This window comes from Dipodomys spectabilis, unplaced genomic scaffold, assembly GCF_019054845.1.
Source record: "Dipodomys spectabilis isolate Male_0828 unplaced genomic scaffold, ASM1905484v1 ptg000108l, whole genome shotgun sequence".
NCBI classification, from domain to species: domain Eukaryota; kingdom Metazoa; phylum Chordata; class Mammalia; order Rodentia; family Heteromyidae; genus Dipodomys; species Dipodomys spectabilis.
The window spans coordinates 8,924,378-8,944,917 of record NW_024870785.1 but is presented as its reverse complement, the minus strand read 5'-3'; the positions used below and the strand labels follow the sequence as shown (position 1 = coordinate 8,944,917).

At 41.2% G+C, this 20,540-nt stretch overlaps 1 protein-coding gene and 1 long non-coding RNA gene across 2 annotated transcripts in view; one reads left to right on the top strand and one right to left on the bottom strand.

The window, feature by feature from the left end:
- Positions 1–7,684, top strand: part of Fbn1 (fibrillin 1) — a 201,121-nt gene extending 193,437 nt beyond the window's left edge. The window contains exons 63-65 of the mRNA XM_042687479.1: positions 2,998–3,229; positions 5,269–5,443; positions 6,381–7,684. Coding sequence (XP_042543413.1) covers positions 2,998–3,229; positions 5,269–5,443; positions 6,381–6,770 — 797 coding nt within the window. The 3' untranslated portion in view covers positions 6,771–7,684. The remainder of the gene's footprint in view (positions 1–2,997; positions 3,230–5,268; positions 5,444–6,380) is intronic.
- Positions 1–20,540, bottom strand: part of LOC122114359 — a 57,704-nt gene that overhangs the window by 6,310 nt on the left and 30,854 nt on the right. Inside the window, exon 3 of the long non-coding RNA XR_006148569.1 lies at positions 109–214. This is a non-coding gene — a long non-coding RNA (uncharacterized LOC122114359). The remainder of the gene's footprint in view (positions 1–108; positions 215–20,540) is intronic.

Here is a 20,540-nt window from a genome sequence, read left to right as displayed (position 1 = left end):
TGATTTTAGTCACTAGTTTCTGCTACAGCGGACTTTGTTACTTTAGTGTTATGAGAGAAAAAATATAAAAGAGGAAAGGTGCATCAGTCCTAGGCCTTGTCCTCTTACCTCCAGTCCAGAAATGTTGATTAAGTCTGAAGAGATGCAGCTGCATTCACAGGGCGAGGCTTGCCTTGCAAGCAGGAGAGGTTCTGCCTTCAATTCTCCAGCACCGCTTTGGGGAGAAAAAAAAAAAGTTTAGGGCTCTTAATGCCTCAAAACACCAAACTGGCTTCATAAAGTCCCAATGAAAATGATGTAGGGCTAGAATGTAGCTTCTCTGAACTGTGAAAACAGAGCAGATCTCTTGGACCAGCTCTGCCTGGATCCTTATTCCTAGTTGGCTAGAAGCTCAACTCTTCCTCATGGCTAGGTTTGGGGTATGGTGTCACTTCATTCCTATTTAGAAACAGATGGGAAACTTGCATCTTGCAATTAGTCCATTTTGTCCAAGACAAAACTGGTGAAAGGAGGATGACCTTTGGGATTTTCCTATTGTTAATCCCTTAAATGATACAATCTTGTCGGTGGGGCCTTTAGTTCTAGAGACCCAGGTTTTTCAGAGCTGGGAATGCTCCTTCTATAAAAGAATAGTATTAGCCAGGTGCTGGTGGCTCATGCCTGAATCCTAGCGGCTCAGGAGGCCGCTAGACCAGGCAGGAAGGTCCACGAGACGCCCATTAGCCTCCAATTAGCCACCAGAAAATGGGAAGCGGCGCTGTGACTCAAGGTGGTGGAGCACTAGCCTTGAGCAAAAGAGCTCAGGGACAGCTCACTGCCACGAGTTTAATGCCCATGACAGACCAAAAAAATAAAAAGGTATTTTACCAACTAGAATGCCAAGTAGAAGAATAAAACTATTTTAGAATATAGAAAAATAATTTCTTGTAGAGTCATCTACTTTAGAGTATACAGGATGAAACAGGTCAGGGAAAGTGTAAATGTTCACTAAGTTGTAGTGTTGATGAGTTAGTAAAAAATTAGTTAATAAAAAAGCTAAGTGCACATGCTATTTTCTTTTGAGAGTATGTAATCTGACCTATTTATCTTCTAACATAAAAATCCCTCTCTTGCCTCACTGAACCCATTGAAAACACTTGTTTTTCCTCAGTCCAATCTAGGTATAGACAGCTTTAAAACTAAGACACCTAATGAGTGAACCAACTTCTTTTTTTTTTTTTTTTTTTGCTGGTCATGGGGCCTGAACTCTGGGCCTGGGCGCTGTCCCTCAGCTCTTCAGCTCAAGGCTAGTGTTCTACCACTTGAGCCACAGTCCAGCTTTTTCTGCTTATGTGGTGCTGAGGAATTGAACCCAGGGCCTCATGCATGCAAGGCAAGCACTCTACCACAGAGCCACCTTTCCAGCTCTTGAACCAACTTCTAATCAGGGACCCTATTTAGCAAAGAGCAGGATGAATCTAAGCTATCCACTGACTGTTCCTCTCATCTGCTTATTTCTTTGTAGGCTTTATTTATTAGTCAGGGCTCCAGCAGGAAATAGATGTCCGAACACACTCCAAATAGAGGACACAGAAGCAAAGCTACTTACTCTCTCCACACAGATCAGTTTTCAAGGGAGCAAGCAGAGGGGGAAAAACAGGGACATGGTAGAACATGATGTTAGTGCAGGAGCTTTCTCCCTCCCCAAGAAACACCCTCAGTGTTTCAGATTGCCTCTTGGATGTGGAGCTTGGGTCAGTATTGGTTTCTTTCTATCCCTAGTTTAAAATAAGGAGAAAAGGACAAAGACAGTGGCACATTTCATTATTTCTCTTTCAGGAGTTTCATACATAACCTAAGAATCCTTGGGTGGGGACTTTGGAGCTTCTGGCTCTAAATAAGCAAAGGAAAGCTCACAGACAAGCCAAAACAGGGCAAAATAGGACTACTACTAAATAAATACAAACAAGCACTCTGGCCCTTCACTTTCACTCACTTATTTTCTAACTGCAGAAAAAAAAAAAAGTAGATTTTCATTTGTGAGTCAGGGAATAGGAAACCTGCCCCGGACTGTAGGCAGGTGATACACGTATTCTGTCTGTCGTAGAGTGGGCATCTCATGCTCCCGTCACTGCCTTGTGCATTGCAAGCAGGCCCACCTACCTGTGTTCAAATGAACAGAAAAACCAAAATGGGTCTTAGCAGCAAACTTCCAACTTTCCCTACTAAGGCAGGTCTACAAAAATAGATTTCAAAAAAAGAGAAGCTGGAAATAATGAGAAGTTCATGGTTTTCTGCCTTTAAGCTGATTTTTTTAAAGTTACATTTCTCTTTCTTACACCAGACTTGGCAAGTCCCTGTGGGTAGGCAGTCCCACAGCATCTGTCTCTCTTGTGGGTTCCCCCCAGTTATTTCTGGGGAAGTCTGCATGGAATCTCTTCCAGCCACACTTAGCTTTAGGTACAGTTCAGCCACTCTGGGCAGGCGGCTAGTTTGGATGAGGGTTCTGAGTTGGGAGGAGACCTGCCAGAAGGCACTATTCATCTATGAACAAGTACCTGGGGGCTTCTGCAGAGTTCTGAAAAGGAAGTCCAAATGGATCCGATACCTCCTGTAGGATATCAGCCCTCCCCAGATGTGCACATCCTGCAAATAGAGCTGAAAGAGCAGCCGCTGGGGAAATGGTTGGTCTCTGCTGTAAGGTATTTGTTCCATTGCTGAGTACTTCTGGGACAGAGAACTGTGTGATTCCTTCTAGACTTCCCTGAACCTTAGCTATGAACAAGCCCCTCATTCTTTACAGGGTCTTCACGAGGAGCACAACAGACTAGTGTTAGTTTCCATGAGTTTCCTTACAATGCCCTCTTCCAGTACTTTCTGCTCAGTTATTTGACCTCATCCTCCGTGTCTGCTTCCACATATTTACCTCTCTATTTTGGTCAGTGCTGCCTGCCTTTGCGTCCTAAGAGGAATCTCTGATCAGTGTCACATATACAGTATCTTCTGGCTTTTCTGCAGATGAAAACGAATGTCTCAGTGCTCACATTTGTGGAGGAGCCTCCTGTCACAATACTTTGGGAAGCTACAAGTGCATGTGTCCTGCTGGCTTCCAGTATGAACAGTTCAGCGGAGGGTGCCAAGACATCAATGAATGTGGCTCTTCACAAGCCCCCTGCAGTTACGGCTGCTCCAACACAGAGGGCGGCTACCTATGTGGATGTCCACCGGGTTACTTCCGAATAGGCCAAGGGTAAGCACTACTCTTCCTAGTCTTGGCTAGCAATTCCTCTCATTCATAATGTGTATTTAACTCAAAATGACCTTCCTAGCTGGTAGTTTATGCCTGTAATCCTTGCTTCTCAGGAGGCTGAGATCAGGGGAATCAGATTGAGGCCATTCATTCAAGCCAAAAGTTCAGCCAATAAGAAGCTGGGCACACACAGTGGTGTGCGCAGTGGTGTGTCATCCCAGCTATGCAGGAAGCATGAATAAGAAAATCACAGTACAGGCTGGCTCACGCAAAAAGATTATTAAAAAAACAACCAAAGCACAAAGGGCTACAGGTTTGACATTCAAATGGTAGGATACCTGCTCAAAATGCACAAAGCCCTGATTTCAACCCCAGTAATAGACACACACACAGCCTTACTCTAGAAGAGAACCATATTACTTAACCTTTGGTTAATTCTTATCACCTTTGTAGGCATTTTAAGTTATGCTATTTATAATGGGACATCCGGACTTCTGGAAATTCAGAAACAACTTTTTGGTTGAGGGGCCTTTTAGGGCCTTCTATTTTATACTTCAAATCATCAAAAGAATTTTTTTTTTATAAATTGGAGCAAATTGTATATTTATGTAACAACTGGGGCAGGAAACACATTTTACTCAATTATTCTAACAGTATAGTGGAGCAGATTGTATATTTATGTAACAATTGGGGCAGGAAACACATTTTACTCAATTATTCTAACAGTATGGTGGTAAGCTTTCAAAGCGGAGATCTCTCCTCTGCTGAGTTAATCTGGACTTGGGTACCATGGCTTTTAGCTTTATACCCAGGAACGTATTATATATAGACTTTTAAGTACTCCAACTACTCTTGTTTCTCTCTCACACCCACTAAAGTTATATATTCACACACACACACCCCAAATTATTAATTTAGTGGTCCTTGGTTACTTGACACACAAGCTTCAAATGATTTATTTTGGGTCTCTGTAAACTAGAAGGTAAAAGAATGTTTCATGGGAAGCATACAAAAATGCCAGCAGTATTGGACACAAATTCCCAGATGTCTGGGTCTGGCTCTCAGGCGACTCATTCTTTATAGTTTAGTGCCAGAATCATTTTTCCCAGCAAAAAAATTGTGACACTCCAAACTGGCTCTTGACCAGTGGGATTCTGTAGTCACATTTCTTATAAGTGGGACTCCTGGGAGATGAAAATTCCGGAACCATGTTCTGAGAAAAGAGCCAAGGCCTTGGAAACGTGCGGCTTACCTTCCCATAACGCAACCATTATGTGGATGCGTACAACACATACAGTGTGGGCATGTAACATTTCATCCATTTCATTCTTCCTACACATTTCACATTGCAACACGGAGAAAAAGAAGTGTGTCAGACTGGCAAGACTCAGGAAAGTAGTAGAAACCTTTAAATAGCAGGAAAGTATGACCAATATTATAGTATGCTCGCTGGAATTAGATTTTGAATCCTAAGGGCATACAGGAAAATGAATTATAAAGAGGAGACAAGTACTATAAAAAAAAAAAAGTAGTATCTAGTCTACATTATGCCACACTAGTAGAAGTCTACTCATTTCTAATAGCTTTGGTCTCACTATCTCAAGCACTAGACTTAGATTCTACCCCAAAATAAAGACTTTTATTAGGGACTACTCAAATGTTTCAACACATTTGGAAAGAAGAGCCCGATAAATCCACATTCCAAGTGACCTCTGAATAACAAAACAAGGTACTTGTGAAACATGGAAGACACACACCATAATTTGGCTTTATAACTGAAAGACAAACAAAAACAGCCTAACTAGATCTCTCCTGGGCATGGGTTTGTTTATCCACCTTCTCATGAGTCAAAGCCAGTGGTTTTGAGTGACTGAAACAGTTTCCCACAGTTGGGACAAGCGCTGACACATGCATCCAGTGGCCATACAGCAAGGTCAGAGCCGCGCTAACGTGGGGGAGGGGCTTCACCACCACCCCTGCCCCACTAGCCCTGCCTCTTGGTTCTTGTGAAAAACACTGGCGCTTCCTTTTTGCCACAGGCATTGTGTTTCTGGAATGGGCATGGGCCGAGGCGGCCCGGAGCCAGCAGCCAGCAGCGAGATGGACGACAATTCACTGTCCCCAGAAGCTTGCTACGAGTGTAAGATCAATGGCTACCCCAAAAGGGGCAGGAAACGGAGGAGCACGAATGACACTGATGTCTCCAATATCCAGGTAGGTCGGAGGGTTTCTCCTCTAGTCTCCTAAAGGAAAGACCTTCCGGATTCCTGTGGTTTCCTCTAAGGGTGTTCCAAAGTGTGAAAAATCTCCCCAGGGAGAAAATCCAGACATTCCCGAGCTGTGGCTGCATCTACAAGAGGCTGCGGGGCTTTCTGCGGAGTGTCTGTCTAGCTGCTTTTTGGGAGTGGCCACTTGAAGGTTTTCACATACTTGTTAATTCCCTTGTCTCACCAAAAAGAAAAGTCAAACACCCACCCGAAGTCTGCCGAGAGGAGTTCTGAGATTCAGGTCAGCAGCGGGCAGAATAGTGAAGCCACACACGGCTCCCTGACCGGGGAGGCCACATTCTGAAAGCTAGAGGCTGCTTTCTGAAAAGAAGCATGCGCAGCACAAGGGAGCTTGGACAGTAGACAAAACCAACAAGGAGCCCAGGCAGCCTGCTTTTCTTTGCCGAAGGCTGCTGCAGCCTCTTAAATTCGGAAACGCACAGATATTCACTCAGACCTCTGGCTCTATGCCCAGAGAGTTGAGCACATGTGGTCCCAGAGAGGCAAGCAAGAAGCCAGGTGAAAAGCATTGAATATTAGCAGATCATCAGAGTCAGGAAGTAAGTTCATAGGTGTGTCCTTAGGAGGGGATGATTTGCATCACTGAATGAAATTGAAATAGACTGCTTTTTAGTATCCATGCTGCCTCCTTTGGTTTGGGAAATAAGTCCTCGGAAATAAAATAATTTATTAAAACAGCAGCTCTCAAACCTGACTGTGCATCTGAAATTGTCAGAAAGACTTATTGAACTGGATTACTGGGAGATGCCCTGGGAATTCTAATGCACTAGGTCTGACTGGAGCCTGGAATCTGCATATCTAGCAGATTTGAATCACTTTTTCTTTCACATGAGAACAATATGACGTATTTTATGTCTTTCTAGGATCAATCGGAAATGGAAGCCAATGTGAGTCTGGCAAGTTGGGACATTGAGAAGCCTGCCACCTTTGCCTTCAATATTTCCCATATCAGCAACAAGGTCCGAATCCTAGAACTCCTTCCGGCCCTTACAACTCTGACAAATCATAACAGATACTTGATTGAATCTGGAAATGAAGATGGCTTTTTTAAAATCAACCAAAAGGAAGGGATCAGCTACCTCCACTTCACAAAGAGGAAGCCAGTGGCTGGAACCTACTCATTACAAATCAGTAGTACTCCACTTTATAAAAAGAAAGAACTCAATCAGCTAGAAGACAAATATGACAAAGACTACCTCAGTGGTGAACTGGGCGATAATCTGAAGATGAAAATTCAGATTTTGCTTCATTAATTCACCATCCAGAGACCAAATAATTAAAAGAAAAACAACTATAGATAGGTAGGATGACATTTCCCCCCGTCAGAATCTTCCTATCATAGGTACAATCTTTCTCACCAAGTAAATCTGTATAAATAAGCACTATTCTTGTATTACAAAAAAAAAAAAAAAAAAAGAAGAAGGTACAGGTGATTACCTAATTCAAACAACCACTTCCTCAGGCTTCTCATGCGTGTAGCTAAGTTATGTGGTCATATGTGCCTATTCTGGAAAACTAGGAGTAGATCCCCTAGGGGCTCACATCTGTGCTAATGTGCTGTCCTTCCAGCAGATGTGCAGGAATGTGCTTTTCACCTGATGGATTATTTCAAATTTTGAAACTTTGCTTCTCCAAATGCAAGTGTAGGTTGGCCATTTGTAATATCTTGGTGCTAGTAAATTTTCAAACTAGATCTATGAATGCACTGTAATATCTACACAACTTAGAAAACAAATTACAAGTACTCAGTTCAGATACTTCATTTCAATCAACCAAAGTTAGTTCAGTAGCTTATCTCAGTTATGAGTATCATACATTACATGTAAATTAAGTGTGTGTATACTGTAATCGTGCTGGTTTTTTTTTTTAATCATTGAAACATTTATAAACTAGAATAATAATGCCCTTAATGTGAGGGTTTGTAATGGTGCTTATTAAGACCAAAGACTTGTTAATTGTCTACACCAAGTGGTAATGGAATTTCTGTGACTGGCCCACATGTGCCTTGAGGTTGGGGAAGACCAGAAAACGACCCCAGCGACCAGACTATCACCAGTGCGTCCAGTGTCCTACATCAGACATGTGCAATATGCCAAAATTACGGTCATTCCTGTCAACAAGGGGTCAATGTCATAAATGTTACAATAAAGCAATCTCTTCTTTTTTTTTTTTTTAGTGTATCCCTTTGGCTTTGTATTCTTGCATGGGTTTGGGGTTGGCAGGGCCTTTTTGGAGGCTAGTCTCCTGGATTTAAATTATCCTGGGTCCGTTATTTATGCTTTATACAGGAGCCAAATGTATAACCACTAAAAGAAAATGTAAGATATTTAGTCTTTTGTTTTAGTAATTTTAGATTGCAGAGTGCTGTTATCATTGATTTACTAGTGAGAAATTTGGATTGTGGTATTATTTCTGAAACGTGACCTAATTAATCCTGTGACTTTTAAACTCCTAGATTTAAGTGCCTTCAAATATGAAGTTTAGTCATCATGTTAAAGCACTTGGATTTTATTATAAAAGATTTACACCCCTTTTTTCCCCTTAAATGCTCACATTAATGGCAAGGCTTAAGTGTTATATCTTTTCCCTAAACATCTGTTTTTGATTAATGCTAGCCTAATTAAAAAAGGCCAATGTTAAACTGGAACCAATTTAACACTAAAACTCTTGATTTTTAAGTGTCCTAATTTGAAAATGTTTTAACTATTAAGTACAATATTGAATATTCAGATGAAAAACTCATTCCGTTGATAAAAGAGAATTTTGAAAGTCCCTTATGGTAGGAAATGAAGCATTTTGTGGTTGTGAAAAGTGAATTAAGCAGGAGGGGCAAGACAATGGAGTGAAAACAATCTACCTTATTTGTTCCATGAATGAAAAGAATCCACAAACCAAAGAACCAGCAGCACATTCGGGAGGGTAAAGAGGGAAGACAGACAAACCTACAGGGAGTTCTCACATACTCAAGAAGCAATCAAGATGGAAGAAATAGTGGCAAGGATCCCAAAAAGCCACTTGGGAGTCAGAACCACCTGTGGTAAAGGAACCTGAGTCAGAAGATACCATCGGACTATCATGCCTAGAGGATCCCCAGACTCAGAGTAGGGATAGACAACAAATATTGTGAGAACTTTACCACCTGCTGAAGCCCTCAGGAGCAGAACTGGTCTGTCATGAGAGGCAAGACTGCTGGGACTGACTGGAACAGGCACTGGGCTGTCTAGGAAGTGGAAAACTGCCATCATAAGAGGCTTCTCTGGTGGAGCAGGGACCAGAGGGCCAAAATCAGGATCCTCTGCCATAGAACTCGGGTATATAGTGTTACAAGAGGCTGAAGAAGGGTGGGCGAGTCAACAAAAGCCTAAGTGGACAGGGGAACCTGCAGCTAACAAGCTCAGATGTTAAGTCTGAAGCCTACCACCCTGACAGTGGAGATGCCTAGGACACAGCTTATGGGTCTCACCTTGGAAAGTATTGAAGGACCCCAGAGGCCTGGGGAGAAGGATGTGCAGCATCTGTACAGCATCCCAGAGAAGACTGGGCAGAGCCCATGAATCTCGCTTAACAAAAACTTGAGCAGCTGCAGGAAGCTGTAACCAAGAGGCTCAGGATGCAAAACTCCAAGGACCAAGGACTACCAGCTCGGGAACCTGCTGTCAGCATCACTGCAGGAGGTGCTGTGGGACTTAGAAATCCAGCATAAGGAGATGTGTTCACACAGGAAACGTAAAAGAACTCGGGCACAGTAAGCCATTAGATAATATGCAGCTAAGTGGCCTTGGGCCTCCCTCCTGGCCAAACAACAGGGCTGGAACCAGTAGCCTATACTCTGAGGCCCTCCCTCCAAGTAAGGTCCTCTGGAGGAGGTAAAAGCCTACTGCAACCTGCAGAGACGTTTATACATAAATATACATATAGGTTAATGTAAGAACTAGCTCTTAACTGTGACCCCTCTGTACACTATTTTTATAATAAAAAACATATTAAAAAAAAAACTAGGTCTTCCCAAGTGCTGTATGTCAGCTTGCCTTTAACCCTGTTTTGGTTATCTGAATTTCTCTCAGCTGGAAACCAGAAAAAGGCCATTTACCTTTCAATTCCATCATTCTAGAGTAGACCCATTTACCCTCCATTTAATCTGAGAATTTTTCTAGTAACCCTTCCCCCCTTTGAACCTGAAAGCACATTGGAAACTCAGTACCTGTCGTTTAATCCTCTAATTTCATCACTGCTCCCTTCTCATATCCCCTCCCTCCTGCACCCTCCCTACCTCGGTAATGAAACCCTTCCTCAGATTTTCTTCCATACCCCCGTAATCTTCCTCAATATCTAATACACTACCTGAACAATATCTCCCTTTGATGCTTTGGTTTTCATTTTCTGCATTCTGCTTCTGTTTGTCTCACTATTCAGTTTATTTGTCTTTCTTCTAAATTTGGCCTTGCTTTTTCTCTTTTCATTCCTTCCTCCTCCTTGACCATTAGTGGGGCCTGTCTCATACTCACATACTCGTGTGTGTGTGTGTGTGTGTGTGTGTGTGTGTGTGTGTGTGTGCGCGCGCGCGCGCACAGACGGGCGCACACAAGCATGTGTAAACATACATGTACCTATTCATTTCTCCCAACCTCACCACCACAGTACCCCAGCCCAGATAGTCTTAAATACTTTTTTCCTCTTTCTGACCCACCTCATTCCACTTTCCCAATAACCTCTCCTACAAAACTTAACTCCCATCCTTCCTCTCTCCATATAACAAATACCTAGAATTATTCCAACAGGACTGCCCTTTTTGATCTCCATGCTATTCCCACTCTGGTCTGCCTAGAACACAATGATACATTCTGGACCATAAATTCATCTAAAAAGATTGAAACAGAAACAGTGACTACTCCCCTTTAGAACTTAGCACAAGCTTGTGGTTTAGCATCGACAATAATCCCTGAAACGCAGCTTCCTCACCCTGAGAAGAAAAATCCCCAGAGACTTGAGAATGGACTTTTTTTTGTCAACTGAGACTTACCCCCAAAACACAGCACCACCCAGCCATCACCCCATCTTAAACCAGGTTTCAAGAAAACTACCAACTGAGAATTCAAGACAGAAGCTTCACAAACCCTTAACCTAGATGCGTAAGTCCCAGAAAAACGCCACAAAATTCATAAATAACATGTCACCCTTGAAATCAGTAACAACACAACTATGGACTTAAGTGAGATCTAAGAGGAAAGCCAGACAAAAAGCTAAGCCAATGATAAGAACTGTCAACAAATTGAAGATGTTCAAAAAATTAGACTTCCAAGAGAAGTTGAAGAAATAAGGAAATACAAACAACTAAATGAACTAAAGAAGGCAACATGGATATCAGACAGGAATTCAATAAGAGATGGAAACCAAGAAAAAGAATCCTGAAAATGAAGAATTCAATAACCTAAATAAAAAACGGGATCAAAAACCTAGGCAAGAGAAGTTGCAAAGAGTATCAGAGGTTGAATATAAAGCATAAGAACTAGATCAAACAAGTCAAAGATACTGACCAAACACTCTGGACTTTGGACAAACACCAAGGACTCTAGAGAGAGAGAGCAAAGGAAGGAGTGACATTGTCCAAAAAGAAATGTGCTCATTACCTAATATATACCTATAACCCCCCTCTGTAAATCACCTTTTCAATAACAATAAAATAACAAAGATCATATCTATATATGAAATAGATGAAGAGGAAGAAAAACTAAAGGTACTGAGCAAATAATAGCAGAAAACTTTCCCAATCTGGAGAAAAATAAGTTTCATCTAGCAGAGGCTTACAAAACTCTTAACAGACAAGACCATTGAAGAAACACACCTAGACATATTACAGTGAAAAATCACTAAATACAAACCTGGTGCTGATGTCTCAAGCCTGTAATCTTAGCTACTCAGAAGGTTGAGATCTGAGGATTGTGGTTCAAAGTCAGCCCTGGAAGGAAAGTCCATGGGACGCTTTATCTCCAATTTATTACCAAGAAGCCAGAAGTGGAGCTATGGCTCAAATGGTAGAAGTTGTAACCTTGAGCTAAAAAAGCTCAGGGACAGTGCTTAGGCCCAGAGTTCAATCTGCAGGCCTGGCACGTATGCATGCACATACTAAATATACAGTATAAAGAAGTAATATCAGCCGGGTGTTGGTGGCTCCTAACTGTAATCCTAGCTACTCAGAGGGCTGAGATGTGAGGATCGAAGTTCAAAGCCAGCCTGACAGGAAAGTCTGTGAGACTCTTAACTCCATTAGAAAACCAGAAGTGGTTCTTTGGCTCAGTGGTAGAGCACTAGGCCTTGAGCAAAAAAGCTCGGGCCCTGAGTTCAAGCCCCACAACTGATTTTTTTTTTTTAAATGACAGCAAAAGAAAGGAGACAACAGAATAAGCAAATGCAAGGAGAGTGTGGAAAGACAACTCAAATCTGGAAGGACAACTGCCATCCTAGCCTACTTTTTTAGAGTTTACAGAGCAATAAAAACCCTCCATGATAAAGGGTAAATAAAGGAACTCATGACCACTAAATGAGCACTACAGAAGATACTTAGGGAATCCTACCCTCCATACGACGATCAAAACCAGAAAATATAAGAATGAGTAAACTGTACTACTAGAGGAAATAGGAAAGCAGGAAGAGGAAAGAAGCAAGCATCACGAAAAGAACGAAATGATGGAAAGTATTTCTCAACAGTAATATTAAATGTCAATAGGATCAACTCCCCAATCAAAAAAACATAGAACAACAGTGAATCAAAAAACACAGTTGTTGCCTCCAAGAAACACATCTCAGTGACAAAAAATAAACACAAATGCAGAATGAGGGGATAGAAAAAAACTTTCCAAAATTCAATATCCGTTTATAACACAGGCTCTGAAGAAAGTAGGAATAGAAGGAATGTACCTAAACTTCATGAAGGCTTTATAGGACAAACCTATAGCCAGTATCATATTAAATGGGGAAAAACTCCCACTATTTCCTCTAAAGTTAGGAACAAGATAAGGATGTCATCCCCCTCACTCTTAATATTGTACTAGAATTCCTACACAGAGAATTTAGGCAGGAGAAAGAAAAAAAAAAAGGATTCAAATAGGATAAGAAGAAATCAAATTATCTCTACTTTCAGATGACAAGTTCTTGTACCTAACAGACCCTACAGACATTACCAAAGAGCCCCTGCAGATTTGGCAAATACCTTTGGAAAGATAGCCTAACACATAACACCTAAAAAATCAGTAGTTTTTTTTTTTTTATTGTATTAACAATAAACAGGGCTGGGAATGTGGCTTAGTGGTAGACTGCTTGCTTAGGATGAAGTACTGGGTTCCATTCCTCAGTAACACATAAAAAGAAAAAGCCAGAAGCGATGCTGTGGCTCAAGTGGTAGAGTGGTAGCCTTGAGCAAAAAAGAAGCTCAGGGACAGTGCCTAGGCCCTGAGTTTAAACCCCAGGACTCGTTAAAACAAAACAACAACAGCAAAATAAACAGGCTGACACAGTAACTAGGAAAACTATTCTGTTCACAAAAGTCTCCAAAACAATATCTAGGCATCAACCCAACAAAAGAACAGAAAGACTTCTATAATGAAAACTACTAGAACTTGAAGAAAGGAATTGAGAAAGACTTCAGGTTATGTAAAGACATTCCATGCTCAGAGACGGGCAAAATTAATACAGTGATCCCTCCCTCATATATCACAGGAGTTATGTTCCAGAGACCCCAGATTTTCACCTATTGCAAGGGTCTCTGGAGCGTAACTCCCACAATAGGTGAGGGATCACTACGCATTTAAAAAAAAATCGTGATTCAGCAAAGCTGCAATAGAAAAGCCACACTATCAAGAGCAATATACACTGATGTCATATGCATAAAAATCTCATCATTGCCGGGTGCTGATGGCTCATGTCTGTAATCCTAGCTACTCAGGAGGCTGAGATGTGAGGATCATGGTTCGAAGCCAGCCTGGGCAGGAAAGTCCATCAGACTCTTATCTCCAATAAACCACTAGAAAACTGGAAGTGGCCCTGTGGCTCAAGTGGTAGAGCGCTTGCCTTGAGCTGAAGAGTGCCGAAGCCCAGAGTTCAAGCACCAGGACCAAAAAACAAAAACACACACACAAAAAATCTTCATCATTCCTCATAGAATTGCAGAAATCAACATAAAGTTCATATTGAGGCAAAAAAAAAGACCTTGGAATAGCCAAAGCAATTCTAAGTACTAATAGCACTTGCTGGAGGCATCACATTACTGGACTTCAAGGTAAACTACAGACCCATAGTAACAAAAATAAGCATGGTGCTGGCCTAAAAACAGACTCGATGACCAATGGAACAGTATAGAAGATCCACAGATAAAATCACGTACCTATAGCCAACTAATTTTCCACTATAGAATTAAAAATATGCCATGGAGAAAGGACAGTCTTCAACAAATAGTGCTGGTAAAATTGAATAAGTACCTTGATCTCAAGAAATTAAAGAGTCCTATTAACAAATGGGTAAGCAAACTAACAAGTTCTCCCAAGAAGACATACAAATGGCTAACAGATAAAAAAAATTCAACAACATAATTCATAAAGGAAATGTGAGTCAAAGCCCACTTAGACTCTATCTCACTCCCAAGTAGTGGCAGCCATCAAGAAAACCAAAACAACAAATGCTGGAGAAGAGGAAAGAGGATCCTTACACAGTTAGTAGCAATGTAAACTGTGGCAGCCTAGTATGGAGAACTCTCAAAAGCTTAAACATATATGTTCTCAATGACCCCACCATACCACTATTGGGCAAATATCCAAAGGAAAGTAAATTAAGATAACAAAGACACCTGCATATCCATGTTTATCACAACACTGTTCCCAGTAGCCAAATGACTGATTTCCAAGGTGCCCAATGAGTATAGATATATGTACACACACATAAAGAAAAATGTCACTTGTAGAAAAACAGATACAACTAGAGGTCATACTACTGAGCAAGACAAGCTCAAAGAACAAAACACCATAAGCCGGGCGCTGGGGGCTCACGCCTGTAATCCTAGCTACTCAAGAGGCTGAGATCTGAGGATCTTGGTTCAAAGCCAGCCCAGGCAGGAAAGTCCGTGAGGTTCTATCTCCAATAAACCACTGGAAAACGGAAGCGGCGCTGTGGCTCAAGCCACAGTGTTTACCTTGAGCTCAAGAGCACAGGGACCGCGCCCAAGCCCAGAGTTCAAGCCCCACGACCAACAACAACAACAAAAAGAATAAAATACCATATATAAAAGACTATGTGGAAGGTAGACTTAGACTTATTCGTATTAATGGATATGCCTGTAAGTATAAATATCCATATGTGCATGCATATGCCTATATAGCTATATATATTTATGTAGATGGTTAAACAATATAAATCAAGCTAAACGGAATAGGGAAAAAGAAAGAGAATGAACATGTATAATACTCTGTGAACAAGAGGACATTAGTGTGAAGGGGTTGTGCCTGGGGGAGAACAAAAAAGAAAGAATACAGACAAAATACACTTATTTGCAACTATGAAAACAGAACAAAGACACCTATTGGGGATGCTACTTCTTAGAGGGAAGAGTGCGGAGAGCATGCTAACAGTGAAAACATGTGAAGATGGAATACTGAAATCCCCTTACCCATACTGAGAACAGCCAATAGGAGAAGAAGGAAGTGAATTAAATTGTAGCATGAAGCAGAGTGGGAGGAAACTCCACAGTGCACAGTGAAGTCCTTGCAGTCTTTATTTTTATGGTGGGTTGGGTTTTTTGGGGGTAGTGGTGGTATTACTCTCATGAACAGATTTGTACCTTGAATAGGTTAAAATGTGACTTAAAATTTCCTTTTAATTCTGAACCTACACTTCTGTGACAGAAGTGTACTGTACTAAAATTGTTAGAAGAATCTATAGCATATGGTAAACTATTTTTTTCATATGGAAAAAATGTCTTTGATAATTTAACCAGGACTGTATTATATCCAATAATGGATTTTCTTTATAACAAGCAACAGAAGAAATGGAGTTGGCATAAAGTGGACCACTTTGATATTTTTAATAGTCTAAGTCTGGATTTTATTTATTCCAGAGCCAACAATTTTGAACAGCATATTTTCCATGTTTCTGAGTGTAACACAACATTTTCCTTATTGTTCCATTGTAAATATTTTTTCTGTCAAACCCCTTTAGGTCCTAAGAGCTCAACCTGTACCATTCAATTGATGATGACCTTTCAATTTTACTTTCAATAGTCGAAGAATCTGGTTCTGTAAACCCCTCAGAAGCTTAAATGTCTTGTCTCTACCCTGAGCCCATTTCATTTGCCAATAATTATTTTGTAAGTAGGGCTGAAATGAACTCAGCTGGCCTTATGAAATGTTTAAACTTGCACAAACAACTACATTTTTGTTCAACAAATAGTGCTTTATGCAGCCAAAATGCTTTGGATGCTGCCATTACAAATACTGTTAAACTCAGAAATTGTGTTTGTAAATTAGAGGAGCCAAAATGAAGGAGAATTAGGTTAATGCCATATTTGTATACCTAAAAGTTATGCTCCTATAAGCTGCTGTGTCCACAGAATGTACTGTATTCCAGCTTCAACTGAGATCTATTATGAATGGAATCATTTAAGTGCTTTAAGGCACTGCTTTTAAGCGTTAGATCATTACTACTAGAAAGATTAGTTTTCATATACATATCTAAAGAAAGTAATTATTTACCAATTTTTAGGTACCATTTTGCCAAAAAAGAAAAAAGAAAAAAATTTACTTTTTAAAGCCTTTTGGAAACCTAACATAGTCCCAATATGTATGCATTATGGAAAGTACTCTCAGTATTACTAACTTTAGGGTTAGAGAAAACTAAGCAGGCTATAAATTCTTCAAATTCCCATGTGAAGCCATGACTGAACTGCAACGAAAGGTTGTGATGTTCTTACATATGTCTGCATACACGCAGGAGTCTCTGTACATTTGACATCTGACATGCATTTGGCAGGATCTGGCATTATCAAAGAATCAATCTGTTACCTCAACTAACTGCTAATACATCTTTTTCTTGTTTTCAAAGTCATCAGCCTCTTTTTGGGACATTGGCTGCTCTGCGTCCTTAATCCAAATCTGAATTATGATCTCTACAAATGGATGTTAGGGTCATTTTTACTGCTGGACAGTAGAAAGTGAAACCTTTTCAACTGAACTAAGTCAATGCAGGTAAGTGGATATGATTCACAGCTAGCTGAACGCTCCTCTCTTCATTTGTTGCCATTTTTCACCCCTGTAATGGCTCTCATTGCATCGATGAGTACAACATTAACACCTCTTTGTTCCTTAGGGGCTGGCTGAAGTGTCAGTGAGAAGGTACCAAGTTCAAGGCCAGGCCACACAGAGATGGAACACTTAGTGGGAAACAGCTGCTCCTGTAGCAGTTCCTGCCCAGCATCCATTCTGCACCTGATCTGTTCTGTGCAGCTGCACTGAGAGTTACAGAAATGAGGCCTGTTTCTTTCTTACCATAAAGTACTCCTTCAGGGAGAATTAACACAAACTTAAATGACTGAATTTTATTCTCCTCCTGGAAATGAAGACATCTGAAAACATCCTGATGCTAATCGCACATTCCATGCATCCTATCTGAGACTGACGGCAAGAGGTCACAAGCCCCTGTGGTTATGTTGACATGATGAGCTCTGCCCTGGGTGTCCCAAGAGTCTTGCTATGGAGAAGCTGGAGCTGTCAGGAATGATCCTCTCTGCCCTTCCCATTTGGGGGCCCCTTGCCCCCTCCCCCAACTTAACAATGACATGGCCCAGAGTGTGGCCATCTGGGATTTTAGAGTGAAATCTTCTAACCTGGGGCATCTCCCACTGCTGCTCAGGTATATGTCCCTCTATGTACGTCATTTCCTGACTCTGATTGAGTCTTCTCACCAGTTTGTGCACCAGCAGCAGAGAGCAATCCTCTAGCAGGTGAGTGTGGGTACTGCCTGGTGGCTGCCTAGACCTGAGCCGACAGCAAAGCTTCTCTCTTCCTACCCTCAAGGAAATCCCTGCCTCCGTGCTAGTTTGTTCCCAGAGATTCAGCATTGCCAAAGAGAAGTTCATAATGGTCATCTGTTCATAACAAGATGTTGAGAAAACCTCCTCAAAATATGTAAATCAGAAATACGATCCAGTTAACCCGTTTCCTCTTTCCACTTACTGTAAGGCTGAAAAAATATAATTAGTTCCTTTGAAGTTGACAGATCTCTGGGGTAAAAATGTTTTCAAGAAAATATCAGTTGCTGCTAAGAAGTTACATGATGGGATCCAGGCCTAGCTTCCAGGCTCTCAAGTGTCTCTCCACCTTGAAATGCTAAAATTATAGCAAGATACCAGCAATGCATTTTGTTACCTAAAATTTAAATCTCTTCCCGAGTCGTTTTCTGGTTCAGAAAACCAGAAGAAAAGACAAAGACAAAGCAAACACTCCAGAAAAATGCAATGTCATTGCTAGAATGACAGTCAGAAAAAAAGGAACTTCTTGATTATGTGAGGGACTACCACTGTGCCACTACAGATGATTGAAAAGATATGATCAAATATTCATCCCGAGCCTGGCACAATGGCTTACACGTGTGATCGCAGCTACTTGGGAGATAGAGGTATGAGGATCAGAATCTGAGGCCAGCCCAGAGTGGGTATGTGTAGAAGGTGGGGGATGTAAGATCCTATCTGAAAAGAAACCTAAAGCAAAAAGGCCTGAGGGGGTGGCTAAAGTGGTAGAGTGCCTGCCTGCCAAGTTCAAGACCGCCCCCCCTCCCCGCCACACACTCATTCCAAGTTTACATGCTGTATTATTACACATGTAATAAATTTGCTATATTGAATATGAAGAAAAAGATCTAGTTCAATTTCTTCCTATTCTTTACCTTTCCTGATAAGTAGCCCATGTTTAACAAGCATACCCTGAAGGATAACGTATTACCAGCCTGTCTAGAGCAGCCCATGCGTAGTCTGCCTTAGTCTTAGTCTCCTAGAACAAGGGTTCCCAGGCTTGAAAGCACAGATGTCTGATTGCAGAGCTGGCTATAAGGCTGATTTTTTAGTCTAAAAGGCCGGGATTAGATCGGGGCTGAGAGTCTGCATTTCCAACAACCACGAGTGACCCACAAGATGCCAATAAACCTCTATTTATGAAGGTAGGCAGCTAGCCCACAGTTTGAAGCTTGCATGTGGATTTCTTAAATATTGCTTTAGAACATCACATGTCACAGTCCCTGAGGTTATTCTGGCACCAGGAGGCGTGTCACGGGCCCTGCCCTACACCCAGACCCCTGAGCCCAGGCCCTGCTGGACTGGGTCTTGTCCACGGGTTTTGGTATGGCATCAACTGGGCCTTCACTTACAAATCGATCATCCCACCCCCAGCCTGCCTCTCCCCTGCAGCGCCAGTTCTCATGTCCCATACAATTCCCATGTTGAGGAAATGACTTTTGAAAATACTTCACTCTCATTCTAGTAGCTATGCTTTCTGTTGGGCTGTTATGACCAACATTTATTGATAAATTACAATCTACCAGGTGTTACTAAGACATGTACTTGAGTAATTCATTTTCATAATGACTGCCATTTTGCAGGCTAGACAACTGGATTAACACACTGAGGGCTAGGGGCACAACTCAAGTAATAGAGTACCTGCCAATCAAGCAAGAGGCTAGAGTTCAAAGCCCTCCACCACCCCTCTCTCAATAAAACAAGCTACGTATAGCAGTGTGCACCTGTGATTCCAACTATGTGGAAGGCAGATAAGAGGAGGAGCGATGTCCAAGCCTCAACCTGAACACAAAGAGAAACCCTACCTGAACAATAAATGACAGCAGAAAGAGCTGGAGTTACATTTTGAATAATCCAAATACAAAGAGAAATCTTTGTTTGTTTTTCATGATACGAGGGTTGAAGTCAAGGCCTTGTGCTTGCCTGGTAAGCATCTGTCACTTGAGCTATACTCCTAGTGCTTTTGCGCTGAGTTTGTTTTTGAGAAAGGTCTCCTGCTTTTGCACAAGTGGGCTGACCTCAAACTAAGATTTTCCACCTCTTAGTGGTTGGGATTACAGGCATCTCTCACCATGCTCAGCACTGGAGAATATTTTGATTTAGTCTTCATGTATTTGCTGGGCTTTATATAAAAATGTGGACATATTTTTTCACTTAAGATTAGACTATAAGGATTTTCTGCTATCAATAAAACTCTTTTCCAAGTTAGTGTCAAGGATATATAGTATTGCCAAATATCATGAATTAAACGTAACTACTCCCTTATTGCAACCTTCTAAGTGTGTCAATACACTTGGCTATGAAACTTCTAGCCTATTTTAGTTATGTTAAGAAATTCTAACTCATGCTTTTACACCCCAGGCCTCTTCCCTATTGTATATGAATTGTGTATACATATCTCCTTTGAAAATGAGGCCTGTACATTAAAAATAGTTTTTGAGTGTGATATCATGAAAAAAGGTTTGTTTTTATTGGCTGGATATTTATTCTCTACCTACTACTATCCGAGTTCTTGTCAGGGCGACTTTCCTTTTCTAAGGGAGTTTTTATCAGAACAGGCAAAGAAATATATTAAGATACCAGAAAGCATGTAAAACTGGCAGACTAAAGAAAACTGATGCCTTTTCAACCACTGAAGGCAGAATGATTTTGTAAGGTTAGCTACACTGTGTTGTCTTAAGAGGACACAAGATAATACATCATTTATTCACTGCTCTTATTCTTTACATGTGTCCTCTTTTTAAAGACACACTGACACAATGCCTAAAATCTCAACATACCAATGGGATGAGAAGGTTGATCCATATTTTATGCTGGGCAGGAGGCCTGAGCGATATCTTCCAACTTGAAGAGATTTCATCATACAACTCATGTCTACAGCTCATTTATAAAAATATAAAACAAGGTCATCTCCGGCAGGACCTCCTTGCCATCTAGTTCCAAAGAGCTCAATAATCTGCGCCCTCCCTCCCTTGTC